General features: G+C 41.6%; 1 protein-coding gene across 15 annotated transcripts in view; it reads right to left on the reverse strand.

The window, feature by feature from the left end:
- The window catches only part of LOC111954396 (receptor-type tyrosine-protein phosphatase kappa), a 165,397-nt gene that overhangs the window by 107,583 nt on the left and 38,505 nt on the right, over positions 1–19,309 (reverse strand). For all 15 annotated transcript variants that reach the window (XM_023974123.2, XM_070435800.1, XM_023974116.2 and 12 more), the window contains exons 2-3: positions 14,043–14,165; positions 4,928–5,199 (exon numbers count right to left, since the gene is read on the reverse strand). In XM_023974123.2, coding sequence (XP_023829891.1) covers positions 4,928–5,199; positions 14,043–14,165 — 395 coding nt within the window. The remainder of the gene's footprint in view (positions 1–4,927; positions 5,200–14,042; positions 14,166–19,309) is intronic.

Below are 19,309 nucleotides of genomic sequence, written 5' to 3' on the forward strand. Positions count from 1 at the left end.
GGGAGGGAGGAGAGAGGAGGGAGGGAGGAGAGAGGAGGGAGGGAGGAGAGAAGGAGAGGAGAGGCATTCTGCTGGAGGAGCTACACAACCCTCCCCCAACTGCATTTATTCCGCTGATCATTACCACAGCGCTCACAGAGTAAACATTGTCAGAAGAAATAAAACAATTGATACAAATGTGATGAGGGAAAAGCCTTTTATTTCAGCGGGAGTAGCCCGGGAGACGTCATTCATCACGTCTACAGGGGGAGAAAATAAAATATGTGCCGAAATGTTTGCCTTTAAGGAAAGATGCAGCACGCTGTTTTGAGGCCTCCGGTGGGATGTGCACGGCTGCACAGGCACTCTTTCTCCTCCAGGATGGCCCATTAGAAGCAATATATTCTGCCTTCAGACTCCCACCCATGATTCCTCACAGGGCAGTTCATAGGAGGCACATCCCTCATAGTTGAAGAGTAATCTCTAGCTTTATGTTATCAATTTCAATGTATAATTTCACCCGCCGGCATTCGAGCCCATTACTTTATTACGGCAGAGAGCCCCGACAATAATGAAGTAAGGGCTTCTGAGAAATGAAAACATGTTTTGAGGTACAAAAGTGAGATTCTACCTTACTAACATTGATTGTTTCAGTATTCAGATCAATAGCTGGGGCCAAATTAGAGTGATTACACTCGGAGAGATTAAGTCTGAAGCATGATGAGAGGGAGGGGAGACACCTGTGGTGCGTGTAGATGTTCACTCAGATTGTAGCTAACTGAGAACAAATTCCTGACCAAAATCAAACCACTAAACCAGGGATAGGATATCTAGCGAATATAGAACCAACACTGACCACAATGGAAGAGCCAACTCAAGTCTTTCAAAGGGCTCAGGCTCATTTCACTTCAATAAGAATTAGACTCTAGAATCCATAGCGAGTGTGGCTCTAATCATGTTAATAATCTTAAGAGTGTGTCATTAACACTGATTAAATGACCCTAATGGATGTATTGGATAGCTCTGCTCCGGCTGGAGAAAGCCCTCGGTGCAAGAATGCAATTTAACTCAATGTAGCACAGTCAGCACCTTCCAAGAGGTCAAATATGGACCGTTATGATAAGACCTGTTATTTCTACTCGACAGGAGGGCTGTATTCATACACACACACAACCTTCTGCCAGCCATCTATAGGTTCACACTCAGTCAGAGAGTCAGGATAGAATCTGAGTTGGGAGGGCAGAAAGCCAAGATAATGAGGAGGAACGGGGGGTGGAGGTGGAACGACCTTAACAAGAGATGCCAGCCCTCAGCCTTCAGACCTCAACCCTCCCCAACAATGCGTCCTTTCTTTTCCACTCACACACATTTGCACAAACCAAAGAGAGACAAACTGAAGAGACACACAAATACTATATTGACACATAACATTTCACTAATGTGCGCTCAGCTGCAAACGTTACATTCTGGCATAATACCTGACAATACCTTAACACTCCCCAGACAGGATGTAATCTCACTTCTAACTTTTATTAACCATTCCTTATGACATGTTTAATTAACCCCATTTAGTCATTTATTTAAATGTGCATGCCAGAAATAAAGACCTATTATTAAGGTAAAATCACACAGATTCTCTATAGTAACAGACAATATTTATGCACAAAATGACCAGCTGTCAAATTTGTGTCTGGTGTCATCACTCCAATCAAAGGTGACAAAGACCAAAGTTCTACGTGATGTGGATTCAGAGAAATGCGGACAAACATAAAATAAACAGCAGCCTCAGAGAGGGAAAGAAAAAGAGCGAGAGAGAGAAAAAGAGACAGAGAGAATGAGAGAACCAGAAGAGACATGCTAGCACAGGCCCTAGAGCTTCATTAGTTTCTCACCTCTGATATTAGAGGCTATTCATTATAATGCACTGCTCTCCTAAATGATCCCTAATCCCCTGTGTAGTCTAATTTACAGGATAAAATGTCTAAGCTTGCTCCGCTCTCTGCAGGGGGTGCGGGACCGTGGACTGGGGCTGTCAGGTGTCTATGAGGGGATCCATTTACACAAGGCCTTTACCAGCACACCTTTTGGAAGACAGCAGCTCAGTGGGAGACACAAAATGTCCTTCAGCAGGAGAGGAGAAATGGGTTGATGGGTCACCCACTAAATCTCGGGCCTACGATTATTTAATTTTTTACCCGAATGTGGTTTATACAGTTTTAGTAGGCTGCCTTTGTAAAATAGCTAGAGTTATGAATCAACACTGAAAAATACTCAATTGATGAGTTGATGATGGATATATGGATGGACCCTTTTTGAAAGAAGAATTCTTGATTGAAAAAATTGAGAATCTGCATGTGTGCAGTGACCATATTACAGAATGTGCTTAACTTAAAAGATATAAAAGACGTAATGACTACTTGTGACCAGCAGAGGCAACCAAATATAATGAAACAAAGACACAAGCACGCACACCTGTGGCCAAGCCTTTTTTACTCGCTCCCTCAATCACTTCCTTTTAATAGCTCACTCCAATGTAAGTACACCCACCTTATCTTTTCAGATGCTTTATCAAATGAAACATTTCATAACATGCTTATGGAATTGAATGGTCCTATTTCACCTCTCATCTCTCACTACACTACTATTCTGGTATTACAGTAAAGTGTCCTCACAGACGCATGTGGAAAGACGCATGTGGAAACACGGGAGTGTCCAATTACACTAGCCAATGTCAGCATGACAGGTCATTACAGCTCTAGCTCTGACACCACGGGCAAAGGACACTAAAAAAACTAAAATATGATTATAATAATAAGAATACGCACCAGCCACTTAAAATTCCCCATCACTCCTAGATGACGTGTTGACCAGAGTACTGAATCATTCATTCCTTCCAATTAGTGACATGACAGGCCACGGGTTTCATTAACCACACAGAGAGAAGAGGCGACAGCAAAATGCAAACGAAATTGGCAGAGAAAGGGAGGTGAGCTTACTGAATCAAATCCCATTCCAAAAGGCAGATAAATAAAGTATCTGAAGAGCGAAAGGAGAGGGGAACAGGAGGCGAGAAGAGAGAGTACACCAGCTACATGGCCATTTGATAATTGCAAAGGTTCTCACTAAATCTAGCCCAACGCCTTTAGCTTTCAAAGTCTCTGCTCTTATCAATCGACATGCATTCTGAATATTTCAAATCAGTTTTCAGTCATTTACGGTCAATGTACCCGTCTCGCATGGCTACATTGGAGGGGAACTGCAAGGGAAATAAAACCTGCCTCTGCTTATGTTATAAGCTGCAGCAGCAGGAGCTATTAGCAGGACTCTGAGGATAAAGAACCTGGCTAGCACCCTTGTTTCTGTTTCCCAGCCTTTGAGAGGTATAGCTCTGGGCAGTTAGGATTGTCACCCCTGAATACCTCACTGAGAACCCATACTTAGGGCAGGGATGTTAGGGTTGTCAGACCGGCTTTAGATGGCACAGAGTGATATGCAGCTATCCTGCTGGGCCCCTCCGGGCGTACACAGCCACACACATTGCTGTGTGCCCCCAGCATCCACTCCTGAATCCTGAGTCCGGGTCAACACTGATAAATCAGTGACCTAGCCTAAGCTCAACTCAGCCAGATTGCTACAAGACAAGCCCTCATTAGTGTGTGTGTTTGCATACATGCATGCGTGTGTGTGTGTGTGTGTGTGTGTGTGTGTGTGTGCGTGCGTGCGTGCGTGCGTGCGTGCGTGCGTGCGTGCGTGCGTGCGTGCGTGCGTGTGTGTTTTATTGGACTTATTAGTACCAGTCATTAATTATTTTAGGACCCCATCCCTGACAGGGAAACACAAGTGCAAAACAGTGCTGTAGGTCTTCTTCACCTCTCCATACCTCCTCCTTAACCATCCATTCTCATTACAGAGCTGGCTACTTTGTGATACAGCCTGGTTCGATTCCAGTCGTGATTGAGAGTCCCATAGGGCGGCGCACAATTGGCCCAGCGTTGTCCGGATTAGGGTTTGGCCGGGGTAGGCCGTCAATGTAAATAAGAATTTGTTCTTAACTGATTAAATAAATAAAATACTTGAGAGCTTTGCTTATCAGTTATAAATCTGACTGTAAGGAAGGATTAATGATATTAATCTAAAGAGATTAATAATCACTCCCCAATTTACACTCCCCCTAAAAAAAGGTATTTACAGGGCCTCCTGAGTGGCACAGTGGTCTAAGGAACTGCATCGCAGTGCTTGAGGCATCACTACAGACCCGGGTTTGATCCCAGGCTGTGTTGCAGCCGGCCACGACCGGGAGACCCATGAGGCAGCATTGGCCCAGCGTTGTCCGGGTAGGAGGAGGGTTTGCACCATCGCGCTCTAGCAACTCCTGTGGCAGGGGCGTGCATGGGCGTGCGTGCATGCTGACACGGTCGCCAGTTGTACTGTGTTTCCTCTGACACATTGGTGCGGCTGGGTTCCGGGTTAAGCGAGCAGTGTGTCAAAAAGCAGTGCGCCTTGGCAGGGTCGTGTTTCGGAGGACGCATGGCTCTCGACCTTCGCCTCTCCCGAGTCCGTACGGGAGTTGCAGTGATGGGAGACATACAGCCAATAGGTCTATCTCCATATCATTGCTACAGAGGCCTTGGTCTATATGTATAAAGTGTCTTTGAGTAGGAGAGCTGATCTAGGATCAATCCCCCTGTCCATGTAATCTTATTTATTTTGATCTAAAAGTAAAAACGTATCCTAGATCAGCACTCGTACTCTGAGATATTTGATATGGCCCCAGATGGATACTTATAGCGTTTTACTCTATTTTATTTATATTATTAACTGCATTTTTGGGAAAGAGCTTTCAAGTAAGCATTTCACTGAACTGTTTTACACCTGTTGTATCCTGTGCACGTGGCGAACAAACTTTGAAACGTAATAGGTATTGCAAAGGTGTAGTGAGTCTATGTACCTGATACTCGTTAGGCCAGAAGGTACTGACGGCCAGCTCAGCCCGGAGCCAGTCCTTCCCGGTGTAGCTGGTCACATTCCAGATGGGATTAGCCAGGGGACCTTTGTTAACCTTCACCAGGATGTTCAGCGTCCCCGGGCTGGAGCCATCTTGGGTGTACAATAAGTAGTTGAAGTCAATACAGTGGGTGTCGTTTTCCTTCATTACTGGCAGCTGGATGCGGGCCTTCTCTCCGGCATCGTGCTGGGAGGAGTCCACCATCATGTAGGAACCTGAGGGGGGATAGGAGAAAGAGAAGATGGGGCATTATAGGACATGGAGAGAAGAAGGGCCTGGAGTCAGACTCTCAACGAGCCAAGGCTTACCCACTCCACTTTAAGTGGTCCAATCCCACTGGGCACACACTGGTTGAATCAACGTTGTTTCCACGTCAATTCAATTAAGTAGAACCAACATGGAATAGATGTTGAATTTACATCTATACCCAGTGGGATGTTTCTTAGTAGACAACTTTGAGTAAAGACCAAACAAAGAGAAATGTTTCAAAGGACATTTAATTGATTGAATAATGTTTGATCCACTAAATGAGAACAAATAAGATTATTTTTTGAAAATGTCCATGTAGAGTTCAGTGCAGGTCACTTACCTTTGAAGGAACAAACTACACTGAACAAAAATATAAACGCAACATGTAAAGTCCTGGTCCCATGTTTCATGAGTTGTAATAAAATATCCCAGAAATGTTCCATATGCACAAAAAAAAAAAAWATCTCTAATTTTGTGCACAAATTTGTTTAAATCCCTGTTAGTGAGCATTTGATCCTTTGTCAAGGAGGAGTATTTCTGTCTGTAAATAAAGTCCTTTTGTGGGGAAAAACTCATTCTGATTGGCTGGGCTTGGTTCCCCACTGGGTGGGCCTGGTTCCCAAGTGGGTGGATCTATGCCCTCTAAGGTCCACCCATGGCTGTGCCCCTGCCCAGTCATGTGAAATCCATAGATTAAGGCCTAATGAATTCATTTCAATTGACTGATTTCCTTATGTGAACGGTAACTTAGCAAAATCTTTGAAATTGTTGCATGTTGCGTATATATTTTTGTTCAGTATATAATCAAAATCCGTTTAGCTGATATTCCCTTAAGCAAGACACCAAGGCCTCATTTCAAAACCATTCGTCACAAAAACAGTACATCTGTTCAACATTTTCAGGCCTGCCAAATCAATGAATCCAATTCAAGCTCAGTTCTAATGATTCATATTGCAACAAAACTCTGACACAACATTGTGTGTATAGCTCTAAACAAAGATATATTTGTAAGAAATCTTTTAGGAACCCATCTGGCAGTGTTTTATATGTGCTGTTTTTTTTTTTTAAATGAAGATGATTTGCTGTGAAGTGGACGATATTTTCAAGACAGTGGTCTGAATGATTTATCTGCTTTCATCTAGGTAGGGCAAATACAGAGAAAACAGGAGGGTCTTTGGAGTGATGCAGTAGTATACAATACCAGTCAAAAGTTTGGACACACTTACTCATTCAAGGGGTTTTCATTATTTTTACTATAAAATAATAGTGAAGACATCAAAACTATGAAATAACACATACGGAATCATGTAGTAACCAAAAAAGTTTGAGATTCTTCAAGGAAGCCACCCTTTGCCTTGATGACAGCTTTGCACACTCTTGGCATTCTCTCAACTAGCTTCATGAGGTAGTCACATGGAATGCATTTCAATTAACAGGTGTGCCTTGTTAAAAGTTAATTTGTGGAAATTATTTCATTCTTAATGCGTTTGATCCAATCAGTTGCGTTGTGACAAGGTAGGGTTGGTATACAGATGATAGCCCTATTTGGTAAAAGACCAAGTCCATATTATGGCAAGAACAGCTCAAATAAGCAAAGAGAAACAACATCATCACTTTAAGACATTAAGGTCAGTCAATGCGGAAAATTCCAATAACTTAAGTTTCTTCAAGTGCAGTCGCAAGAACCATCAAGCAATATGATATGATGAAACTGGCTCTCATGAGGACCGCCACAGGAAAGGAAGACCCAGAGTTACTTCTGCTGCAGAGGATAAGTTCATTAGAGTTATTAGCCTCAGAAATCTGCAATTAAATGCACTTCAGATTGCAGGCCAAACAAATGCTTCACAGAGTTCAAGTAACAGACATCTCAACGTCAACTGTTCAGAGGGGACTGCGTGAATCAGGCCTTCATGGTCGAATTGCTGCAAAGAAACCACTACTATCAAACAAGAAAATTACATAACAATAACGAGGCTATATACAGTGGGTAAGATAAGATAGCAAGACTAACTACATTTTCAGATAATAGATTTTTCTAATGTTGACAGTCATTTTCATTTTAAGTTAAAGTGTACTGTTAGCTAGCTAGCTAACATTAGCTGGCTGGCTCGCTAGCTAACATTATGTGTATGATCTTATTATTCGTATCTCAGAGCCATTTGCTTTGCTAGTTATAGCCTAATGTTAGCTAGCTAACATTGAACCTGGTTGGTTAGCTACCTGCAGATTCATGCAGGGTGGTAACGTCATGAGTTGGGATTATGGTTCATTGTTTACCTAGCTACATGTCTTAACAAAAGACTCCATCCACTATGCAACTAACCATTTCAATAGAATGTCACTGCGACAACTGTTGTAGACGTAGCTGGTAAATTCGCTCTGGTTATCTACTCTGATTTCAGAGCATTCTCGTCTGAGTGTGCCAGAGCGCAGAATAACTGACGAATTTACAAAACCTCAACACCCGTTGAATATGCCCGGTGTCAGTAAACGTTGGCAAAAAAGCGTAAATTGTTGCCAGCAGCACAGTTGCAGTCACCAACGCTCTAGATAAATTAAAACAGCACAATCAGCTCTGCTAGGGCGAGTAAAATGGTCAGTGTGCTGTTCTCTCATTTGTGTCTGGAAGTAGCTAGCAAACTAGCCAGAGTTAGCCAGTTAGCTTGGGTGCTTGACTGCTGATGTTGGACAGAACGCTCGGATCAACCCTTAAAGAGATGGGTGGGGCTAAAGCTTAAGAGGGTGTGAACAACGCTGAATGGGACAAAGAAAAGCATTCCCGAATAGCTAATTGTTTAAAAGGTATACATTTCCAAACATTTCAATTGAAGACCTTTGAAATGTTTTGTGCTCAAAGGCGAGTTTTGTCATTGGGAACAATGGGAGTTTGACTGTTCAAGGTTTGTTTTTGGAAAACATACAAGAAAGCCTTCCTCCCCAAAGCTAGGCGGTCGGCCTTCCCCTCTCAACACCCCCCTCCCCCTCTCTACACCCTCCTTTACGGACTGTTCAAGGCCAGGCAGTGTGTTTCTCATCAAGGTACAAAATAAACATGAGGCCTAAAAAAAACGTGTCTGTTTCTCTCATGCGTTACTTCTTTATGAGAGAGCGATCAGCAAGCTGTCAGAGGAAAAACTAAAGAAACGGCAACAGAGCTACAGTCAAAAGGTGTTGGCAATTCTATTTCGCAAAACTATGATTTATTTATTTATTTCACTTTCCCACTAAAGCTCAAACAAAGGAAGTCCAAAGTTGAACAAGATCAAAACTTTTTTGTTCTGAGAGGGAAATAATTGTACAGCAATAATGAAAGTGGGAGTAATGGGAATAATTTTCTAAACAGCGTTTGAAATCAGCATTGATTCATGTAGATTGAAAACAAACAAATTCACCACCTTTCTTCTGTTTGTGCCTCCAATAAAACTTGAACATGATAGTTTGTCACCTCTGAATTACACAGTCTAGTAAATATATTTTGTCTGATTTATGACTGATACCACATTTGATTTCGGAAGAACCACTTCGGCCCCTTAGAATGGCGTTTTTTACTTGAGGCATGACATCCATGACAAACCAAGATCAAGTAATGTGTCTCAACAAAGGCGAAATCTGTTAAACCAATCAATGACATCAGGGCCAGAACCCTCCTCAGATTTATAAGCAGTGTTTCAGGATGCAGCTGGGTCCACTCTTAAACCACGGCTGAAAACACCAGAAACCAGGCCTCCACTCAACTGCTGCTTTACGACAGATTACAAACCCCCATTCTCTAAAAAGCAACAACCTGCAATTAAGATCAGTTGAGTACAGCGCTGCTCTGCCACAAAGCACTGGTTTCTCAATGGTGTCAGGGGAGGGAGTGCCACAGACTGGTGCTGCGGTGGTATTCCTCTGCAGAGCTCCAGAACATTGGATCTGATAAAGCCTTTGGCCTGGGGAACAGGGGAAGGCCTAAGGCCTCAGTCTACATCAACTCTGGACCAGATAAATTCAGCTGAAATATGAGATTCTCAAAAGGTAGAACAGCTCATTCACTTCAGGGGGGGGGGGGTGATTAAGTTCTTGATCATAATTCAACCTCCACAAAGAATGAATTTATGTCAATTTAATTTACTTCTGAAAGTTGTTTAACTTCTCTTGGGTAGGGGGCAGCATTCGGAATATTGGATGAAAAGCATGCCCAAATTAAACTGCCAGCTACTCATCCCCAGAAGATAAGATATGCATATTATTAGTAGATTTGGATAGAAAACACTCTGAAGTTTCTAAAACTGTTTGAATCATGTCTGTGAGTATAACAACTTATTTAGCAGGCAAAACCCCGAGGACAAACCATTCAGATTAATTTTTTTGAGGTCACTCTCTTTTCAATGGGTTTTCATTGGGAAACCAGATTTCTAAGGGACCTTCTTGCAGTTCCTACCACTTCCACTGGATGTCAACAGTCTTTAGAAATTGGTTGAGGTTATTCCTTTGTGTAATGAAGAAGTACGGCCATCTTGAATCAGGGTCACTTGTTGTGTCCTGTTTTTAGAGGCGCATGACCAGAAGGCTAGCTACAGTTTGTTTTAATCCTGTATTGAACACAGATCATCCCGTCTTCAATTTTATCGATTATTTACGTTAAAAAATACCTAACGTTGTATCACAAAAGTAGTTTGAAATGTTTTGGCAAAATTTACAGGTAACTTTTGAGATATTTTGTAGTCACGTTTCACAAGTTGAAACCGGTGTTTTTCTGGGTCAAACGCGCCAAATAAATTGACATTTTGGATATATATCTACGGAATTAATCGAACAAAAGGACCATTTGTGATGTTTATGGGACATATTGGAGTGCCAACAACAGAAGCTCGTCAAAGGTAAGGCATTAATTACATTTTTTATTTCTGCGTTTTCTGTTGCGTCTGCAGGGTTGAAATATGCTTCTCTCTCTTTGTTTACAATGGTGCTATCCTCAGATAATAGTATCGTTTGCTTTCGCCGAAAAGCCTATTTGAATTCTGACATGTTGGCTGGATTCACAACCAGTGTAGCTTTAATTTGATATCTTTCATGTGTGATTTAATGAAAGTTTGATTTTTATAGTAATTTTTATAGTAATTAATTTGAATTTGGCGCTCTGCATTTTCTCTGGCTTTTTGCCAAGTGAGACAGTAGCGTCCCGCCTAAACTCAGATTTTTGGATATAAATATGAACTTTACCGAACAAAACATACATGTATTGTGTAACATGAAGTCCTATGAGTGTCATCTGATGAAGATCATCAAAGGTTAGTGATTAATTTTATCTCTATTTCTGCTTTTTGTTACTCCTCTCTTTGGCTGGAAAAATGGCTGTCTTTTTCTGTGACTTGGCTCTAACCTAACATAATCGTTTGGTGTGCTTTCGTGGTAAAACCTTTTTGAAATCGGACACTTTGGCTGGATTTACAACAAGTGTATCTTTAAAATGGTGTAAAATACTTGTATGATTGAGGAATTTAAATTATGGGATTTCTGTTGTTTTGAATTTGGCGCCCTGCAGTTTCACTGGCTGTTGACGAGGTGGGACGCTACCGTCCCACATACCCTAGTGAGGTTAAGAAGTGTGAGCCAACAGTTTAGAAAATTGTGCTTTCATGCATTATGTTTGACTCAAGTAAATGAGCATACCACTCATATCCAACACCATACAGACTTTTCAATATTGCGCTGCAGATCAAAAGCAGATGTTTATGCCTGGTGGTGTTTGTAGTGAAAACCCGATAGCCATTCACATCAGAGCCGTTTTGTTCGAGCTAACCGAACACAATCTCCTCTCCTCTTTATGTCAATGTATACAGTTCATCACAAGGTGTCAAAGCAGCTGGAGTGTCTCTCTCTCTCTCTAAATGTTTTCATCAAGAGTCACATTTATTTAGTTTCCAAGCTATAGCACACAATATTTTACATATAGCAGGTTTTTAAAGGACCAAAGAGGGTCTGTTTCGTGTTGAAATTTTTGCCATGGGAAAAAAAACGCAATACTGGTATCATCACAGCCCTAGAAATGGCACCACAGCTTCCAGTAAACTGTCACTTTCATACCTAAGGATTTCAGGGGGTTTAAAAAAATTCTTAGAAGTCGCCAAAGTTCCGCCACATGTCTTCAACAGGCACAACCACAGAGTTTAAAATTACAATGAAGAAAATAGGGATAAAACAGACAATAGTACTCTACCAACAAAACTACACACAAAACAACTTGTACTGCAGTTTACTACCCAATAACACCCAGTCATAAAAACAATTTCCCCAGCTAAGTGGAACCTTGTAGTGTTGGCAGACTTGGCACACTGTTTCTGTTCCAGCTTCCAACTGTAAAAATCCAACTTATTTTCCATCCTTCTATCCAATTTTGCTGTTATATCAGCGTTCATGCATAGATTAGTTATGTTCTGGAAAGCTTATAAAAAACAACCCAAGAAAGACTAATGGGAAGAATATCGTTGCTAGATTTAGACAATACAACCTAAAATTGAATATAACAGGGTATAATTTTATTTCCTATTACTTAACAAGTACTCATCCAAAGGCGGAATATTAAATAAATATGTATTTTAGAGCAGAGCTTTCAACTTCACATCAATGTCAGGTATCCAGAGGATGAATGCCAGTCCACAAGATGGCTGTCACCCAAATGGCCTCAACCGCTGGCAGAACAGTCACGTGAGTTACAAAGGAAACAGAGATAAAAATATTCAGCCAATTCAAACCATGCTTCTTTTTTTAAAGGGACTCTACTCTAACAGTGCAAAAAAAGCAGGCTTCACCTCGTAATACACTGCCCTGCCTCACATTAGGGATGAGCCTGTATTGACAGGGGAGATGTAGGTCTACCCAGGAGCACCAGTACTCAGAGAGAGAGGCATGGGGTTTGACATAATGGTGCAGTCAGTGTTCTACACCCACTCAGCATCTCCAATGGGAGGCTAAATAGACCTACAGGGGCTGACACTGGCACAGGACTGAGCCAAGCCTGAGCCGAGCCTAACCGCACCAGGGCCAAGCTATAAGCACAGCTCCAAATTAATATTGATTGAGGGAGTCTCAAGCATTTGTGGTCTTCAGAGAGATAAGGAAGGAAGGTTTCTGCGTGGTAAATAGCACGTGTTATCTTCTCATGGGAACTCCCTGATGGGTTTGCTTTTCATCCTCCCTGGCTGAGAAAGTATGTTAAGCTACTTTATGATAAAGCTTATTTCATTTGCGAGATCTGGTTGCTAGCTGGAAAACATAGGAGGCTGATGAAATCATGCTGGAGCTCTGTTTGCTTCGTTATGRGGGGGGGGGGGGGGGGGTGGTCCTTCAGTCAACCTCATGTCCTTTCACCTATTAATATAGAGGATCTCAGCTAGAGAACCCCTCACATTCTTCTCAGGCAACCACAATGTGGGAATATTCTAGTTAGTCACTACATAGGTCTCTCTGAAGTAATTGATTATCCAGCACATTTACAAGGGGGGTTTACAAAAAGGTGAGGATTTTTTGGCTAGCGAGATAATCATTCCACCTGCTTTAGTTTACGCTTGAAGTCATGATGAATGAAACAACGATTTTCTCTCATTATCACTGCTATAGCGAATTTTCAAACAAACCCGACAGGCCCGGTAATGGAACTAATTCCCATTGGAATGGAAGCCAACTCATGCCTCCTCTTTAGATTAAATGAACATCTGCTATAATGTTCGCTGCACCGTCTCTACCTGAGAAACTAGGTGATTAAATGTAACTGACATAGTTAAGCACCACAGAAGAACAAAGGAAAACTACTGTGTCATCCTCCAACAATGGTAGGACAAAGGTCCTCAGAGCCAGAACTATCACTGTTAGACATGTTATATGCTATTGCTTTTTCCTCATGCCATCTTTCAACACTACAGTGACAAGTGCAATGTAGTTCTGTCCCATAATAAATTCCTCAAATGTCTTAACTGCGAGAGAAGTTTAACCAGATATTTCTGGTTTCCGGTCAAGTCGTGTTGTAAAATGTGCCCAGCCATCATTTTTGGGCCAGACAAAGGCATATGACAGCCTTATTGTGGAACATTGTAATGGGACACAACCTTGTTCAGACAATCTGCTGATTACCTTCTCTGTTCCCTTGCATGATTAATTACCTTCCATCTTATTAATTGGGAAATTTTGCTGAAAGTGAAATGCTTTAATTTCCTATGCACATCATTCCTGTCTGAATGCAAGTGATTACGCTGTGGAGAGGTGAATAGGCAAGGTCGCAGGGCCCATGCTCTCCACGTACTCACAACGCCGCCTTCCCTGATCTTATTTAAAAGCTTTCATTATTCCGTGTATGACAGTGTTCAAACCTAAATAGACATTTTGCTGCTGAGCACAAAGCTTTTTCTCTCTACCCGGGAAATTAAAAAAACTTTTTCATTACAATTGTGAAAGGTTGGAATTAAGACTCTATTGTGAGAAGTAACAAAGACAGAAGACCAGAAGGCCCTGAGATTAATTTCCTTCTATCTATTCATTGTTTCACATTCCTTCCTTCTCTCCAAAAGGAGCTGCTCTCTGCATTTCCCTAATTAGCTACACTTACTCTGGTCAGTTTACACATTAGCCAAACATTCTACTTCCCTTGTTGGAAGCACTAAATAGATGGCCCTGCACATTTAGCTGCAAATATGAGTCTAAAAAAACCTCTGTTGGTTTTTCTACATAGCAGGTGTTGGGAACCTGGTGTGGTGGCCTTGATCGTGTTTGCCTAATGAACAACCAATATTCATTAGGTTTGTGGACATGGTGGCAGAGTTAGTCTCACCTTGGGGCAGTTCAGATGACAAGTATGGCACTTCCTGTGCGCTGACATGGGTCCAGTCAAAGTCGTCATAGGGATCCTGCTGGTAGTCACACTGGGCTGGGCCATCGTCAAATGTACAGCCACCTGGAAGGACAAAAACATGAGTTAATTTACTTGGTTAACCCCATATTGTCGATTAATATCATTGTTTATTTTATTAATTTACAACAGCTGAGCCGAGTGGTACCTCTGAGCAGTGGTAGAAAAGGTACTCAAGTGTCATACTTGAGTATAAGTAAAGATACTTTAATAGAAAATGTCTCAAGTAAAAGAGAACGTCACCCAGTAAAATACTAGAGTAGAAGTCTAAAAGTATTTGATTTTAAATATACTTAACTATTAAAAGAACATGTCGTTTATAAAATATACTTAAGTATCAAAAGTAAAAATCATTTCAATTATTATAATAATTTTTTTACCGATAGCCAGGTGCAGACTCCAACACTCAGACATAATTTACAAACAAAGAATGTTTGTTTAGTGAGTCCGCCAGATCAGAGGCAGTAGGGATGACCAGGGATGATCTCTTTATAAGTGCGTGAATTTGACTTTTTTCCTGTCTTGCTAAGCATTCAAAATGTAACGAGTACTGCAGGGAAAATGTATGGAGTAAAAAGTACATTATTTTCTTTCGGAGTGTAGTGAAGAAAAAGTTGTCAAAAATATAAATAGTAAAGTATAGATACCCCAAAAAACGACTTAAGTAGTACTTTTTTTAAAGTATTTTAACTTAAGTACTTTACAACACTGCCTCTGAGTACCAGGCAGTATAGGCCTTCTATCCCCCTTCCTACCCAGATTGAGTCTCCTCTGTTGGGCAATTCAGCATGTGCTAAGATCTGACAAGTGAGTAAGCATGAGGAGGCCAGGCCACCAGACAGCTCTGTCACACAGCTCTCTCCTTTTTGAGTTTCAGGCATAACTTGGAGCCAGTCATCTGTGAGATGGTATGCAACAACAAAGGCCCTCCTGCAGGCCCTGTCTGGAAGTCGACATGTCAGAGGCCCTGAGCCGAGCAGAGTGGAGAGGAGAGACAGGCCTCTAATGACTTTGACATGGGTGCCTGATACATGTAGCCAATTCCACCTGAGGTCACTGGTGGCTTATGGGAAGAGATACTCATTCCAAGTTCTCTAGATGAATCATAGCTTGTTGCCGGAGAAGAGCGAGGAAGAATAACGCCGAACACAATCCTCTGAGTGTTCTAGCAAGCTATGAAACTGAACTGCCAGGTCTGTATTTAATGGTAAAAGTTGAACATGGGTAAGTGTAGGTTAAAATCCCAATGACCGGAAAGGTGCATATCAATGACCCGTACCGCTCTGCTCATTACCAGGAGAGAGTTCTTCACAAATGGAAAAAGGTCACCCTATCTGGGTACAACCGCTGACCTTTCAAACCTCAGTGATGGCACACAGAAACATCACCATTTGCATTTTAATTCCACGACAAAAACAGATGCTAATTAACACTGGCTAACAGAAGGTTATAGCTAAAATAAAATGATGTTCTAATTCCCACAGGAGGATGCACTGTGTTTACTAAGATATCAGAACCTCAAATGAGGTTCTCATTTGAAACTCCAGTCATCCAGAAACTCCAAACATCAAGCGGACACTCAGAATTGAAGTTAACATTGACTCATCTTTCCAAGGGTTAATTAAAGTGGGGTGGAATAAACCAAAGAGATCGACTAGGCTACATCTTAGCAATGAGAACAAATCAAAGCTAGAGTCACTTCCAGACAGGACGTCCCTGGACATCATTTCCTGAGTAATACAGGAATTTACCATTGACAAAGAGGAAAATCACATTACAGAATTAATAACTTTATAATTTATCTGCAGATGATCGATGTCTGGAGCTCAAAAATCATTTGTAACAGTATGCAAATCAAATGAATGGCTCTTTCAGATACGCGATTCGGTTCCCGACTTTCACCAAAAAGAGCCGTTCAAATAGAGGCGTACGTTCTCAAACGACCCAGCACTATTGTTGCGCAGCTGTTCCTAAACCATGCTTGAAACTCCGGTTGTAACTGAATTTGTAAAACGATGATATTCGTGCAATTGAAGGAGTAAATAAATAAAATGGTCGCAATGGAAAACAGGGACCCCACCCTTTTTTAACAAAGGCCCAAACTACTTTAAATACATTTTCCAAAACTGCTTTCAAAGTGTTTTCCCGCGATTGCATTAAGAATGGTTCTGCATTGACTGCTTGTCAGAATACATGTTTCCCTCCCCATCATAACTTGAATGTGCCTCGAAATGAATATTTCTCTCACATAGAACACACAACAAGTCGACTAGGTAAATAGGTCAAATATTCTACTATTCTGTCTGATTTTGTTTTAATAATATTATATGCTAAAAATAGTAGCACTTGTTAGGATTTATGTTTAAGCATAATAGCCTGTTAGCATATTGGTTGAAGAGGAATATTGTTTTGTTACACACATACACAAACTATACAGAGGGGTGTGGGTGTGTAGGTGTAAGGAATGACCAACACAGGCCATAAAAGTTGTGGACAGTCTGGAGAGGGGAGGGGTGCATCTCTCTAGACCAACGAGGAGGTTAGAATACTGGACAATACCATATTAGGAACTGTTTTAGTGTAGAATCGACAGACCCAAGACGGAGCTAATCTACCCAGCAACCAGATGTGAACAAAGGAACGCGTCAAGGGGCTTGGACAAAAGGCCAGCAAAGGGGGGGCAAAGTCTAAACCAAGCCCAGCCTCTACTGTGATAGGCTAACAGACGCGTTGAAACTACGTCATCACGGTATAAGAACAGCTGTTTACGTACTTCTTGCCAGTTCTCTGTTCATCCTGCGCGGTGAAACAGCGAACCCGTATATACGAAAATTGCATTTGCCATTCATTGTTTGCGGTAATTAAACATAATTAAAGAAAGTTAGCAGACCTTGCATTTTATTTATCCTGACACCGGATGTGTTACACGCAGCGTTCACACACTGGAAAATGACATCCTGAGTGATGGAGTAAAGGCTTTGAATTACTTAACAGCAGCTACAGTAGGTTACACACCGCTGTCTGAATTGAGCGCCGCGGCGCATTATAGGCTATTTAATTCCTTTCATCTGTACATCGGCCTGTCAGTAACAATCATGCATGTCAGTTCAGTGCACACAGCGTAACGGATTAAATCAAATTTGGGAATATTTACTGAACAAAAATATAAATGCAACACATAAAGTGTTGGTCCCATGTTTCATGAGCTGAAATAAAAGATCCCAGAAATGTTCCATATGCACAAATAGCTTATTGCTCTAAAATGTTGTGCACCAATTGTTTGCATCCCTGTTAGTGAGCATTTAATTATTTGTCAAGATAATCCATCCACCTGACTGACAGGTGTGGTATATCAAGAACCATGATCATTACACAGGTGAACCTTATGCTGGGGACAATAAAAGGCCACTCTAAAATGTGCAATTTTGTCACACAACACAATGCCACTGATGTCTCAAGTTGAGGGAGCGTGCAATTGGCATGAATCTACTTTATGAGAGTACTATACGTTATAGTGAGTTTGAAAAATCCATGAAGAGGAGAGGGTCTGCTGGATGTATGGCACTGAGGGACTAATGTGTGTGAAAGTGTCTGCCCACACACACAGGCAGCAGAGCCACCCTCCAGCCCACGTCTTAGCAAACACCTTCTCTCTCTCTCAGTGTTCTGCCAGTAAAACCAGTGTGCCACCCCACCGCACAATCTGCAAGCACACCACACACACACACACACACACACACACACACACACACACACACACACACACACACACACACACACACACACACACACACACACACACACACACACACACACACACACACACACACACACAGCCATCTGACAGTCTCTGGCACCTGAGCACTGTGCATCTCTGGCCAGGCTATTCTGGTAGACTTGCAAGCATTTATAATCTATGTCTAGAGTCGTGTTCTGGTCTTCCGTTTAATTTACTGACACTAAACTAAAAACTTTAGGATATCAATATAAACCCTCCATGTGTTGACAAAACAGAGTTTGGACCATTGATTAACAAAGCCCAGGTAGACGCTTGTCATCATTGAGGGTAAACATTTTTTTTAAAGCCTCAATGACAGTCACCTGCCGCTCGCTTTGCATTCCTTACAAGCTGACTACACCACTCGCGTCGCAAAATACATTTAGAAATCTAAATTATTCAATTATTGCGCACGCCAATGAGCGTCTGCGTTGCCAAGGGCTAAAATACAAGTCAGTTCTATTTGTGACGCAGATCGCGCTGCATGTCCTGCCTCTCCCATCTCCTCATTGGTTTATAGAAGCATGTACCCATGTGCCATCTCCTCATTGGTTATACCCACGTGGGTGACTGAAAGACGAACGAGGTCAGTGGCGGTAATGCACCTAATTTATGAAAGTTGCCAATCGGCAATATAAAGTCAAGAGAAGAAAAAGCCTGGAAGAAGGAGAGATGACTAGAAACGATTCGGTTGACCGTTTTATGTGTGGATTAATTGTCGGAGTAGAGGACCTTGTGCATTTCAGGTAAAATAACAACTCAATGCTTATAACCCAGGACAAATTAGCTAGCAACAGCAAGCTAGCTAAATAGGAAAAATTAGCTAGCAAGTGCAAGCTAGCTAAATTGCCATAAATGTATGCTTTTCGACCTGTCACCAAATTAATGTAATTGGTTCAGAGTTGGTTTTGATATTTTAACCTGCGTGTCGTGATCGCATTTGGTGTAGGGGGACTAAATACATTTATGCACGATGGCGCACGTGCACAGCCGGTTTGGGTTCCGTGTTATGCAAACATACATCACAGGTCAGTGGTGTTATAATTGTATCACATCACAGGTCATTGGTGTGATAATTGCATCGCATCACAGGACAGGGGTGTTATAATTGCATCAAATCACAGGACAGTGGTGTTATAATTGCATCAAATCACAGGACAGTGGTGTTATAATTGCATCAAATCACAGGTCAGCGGTGTTATAATTACATTAATAGCTGGAGAACAACTAGCTGCTATGAAATGAGTTGTAAATCCCCTCTGTCTTCTGCAAGGACAGCAACGAGATGATTTGCATACTAATCTGAGGACTCAAATTTGGAAGTCTGCTAATGAAATAATAGTATGCGCTTCATTTACATAATAAAATAATTATTGTGGCTGATAAACCTCAAGAGCGAACAATGTTGATA

The sequence above is a fragment of the Salvelinus sp. IW2-2015 genome, linkage group LG28, assembly GCF_002910315.2.
Source record: "Salvelinus sp. IW2-2015 linkage group LG28, ASM291031v2, whole genome shotgun sequence".
Classification (NCBI taxonomy): Eukaryota; Metazoa; Chordata; class Actinopteri; order Salmoniformes; family Salmonidae; genus Salvelinus; species Salvelinus sp. IW2-2015.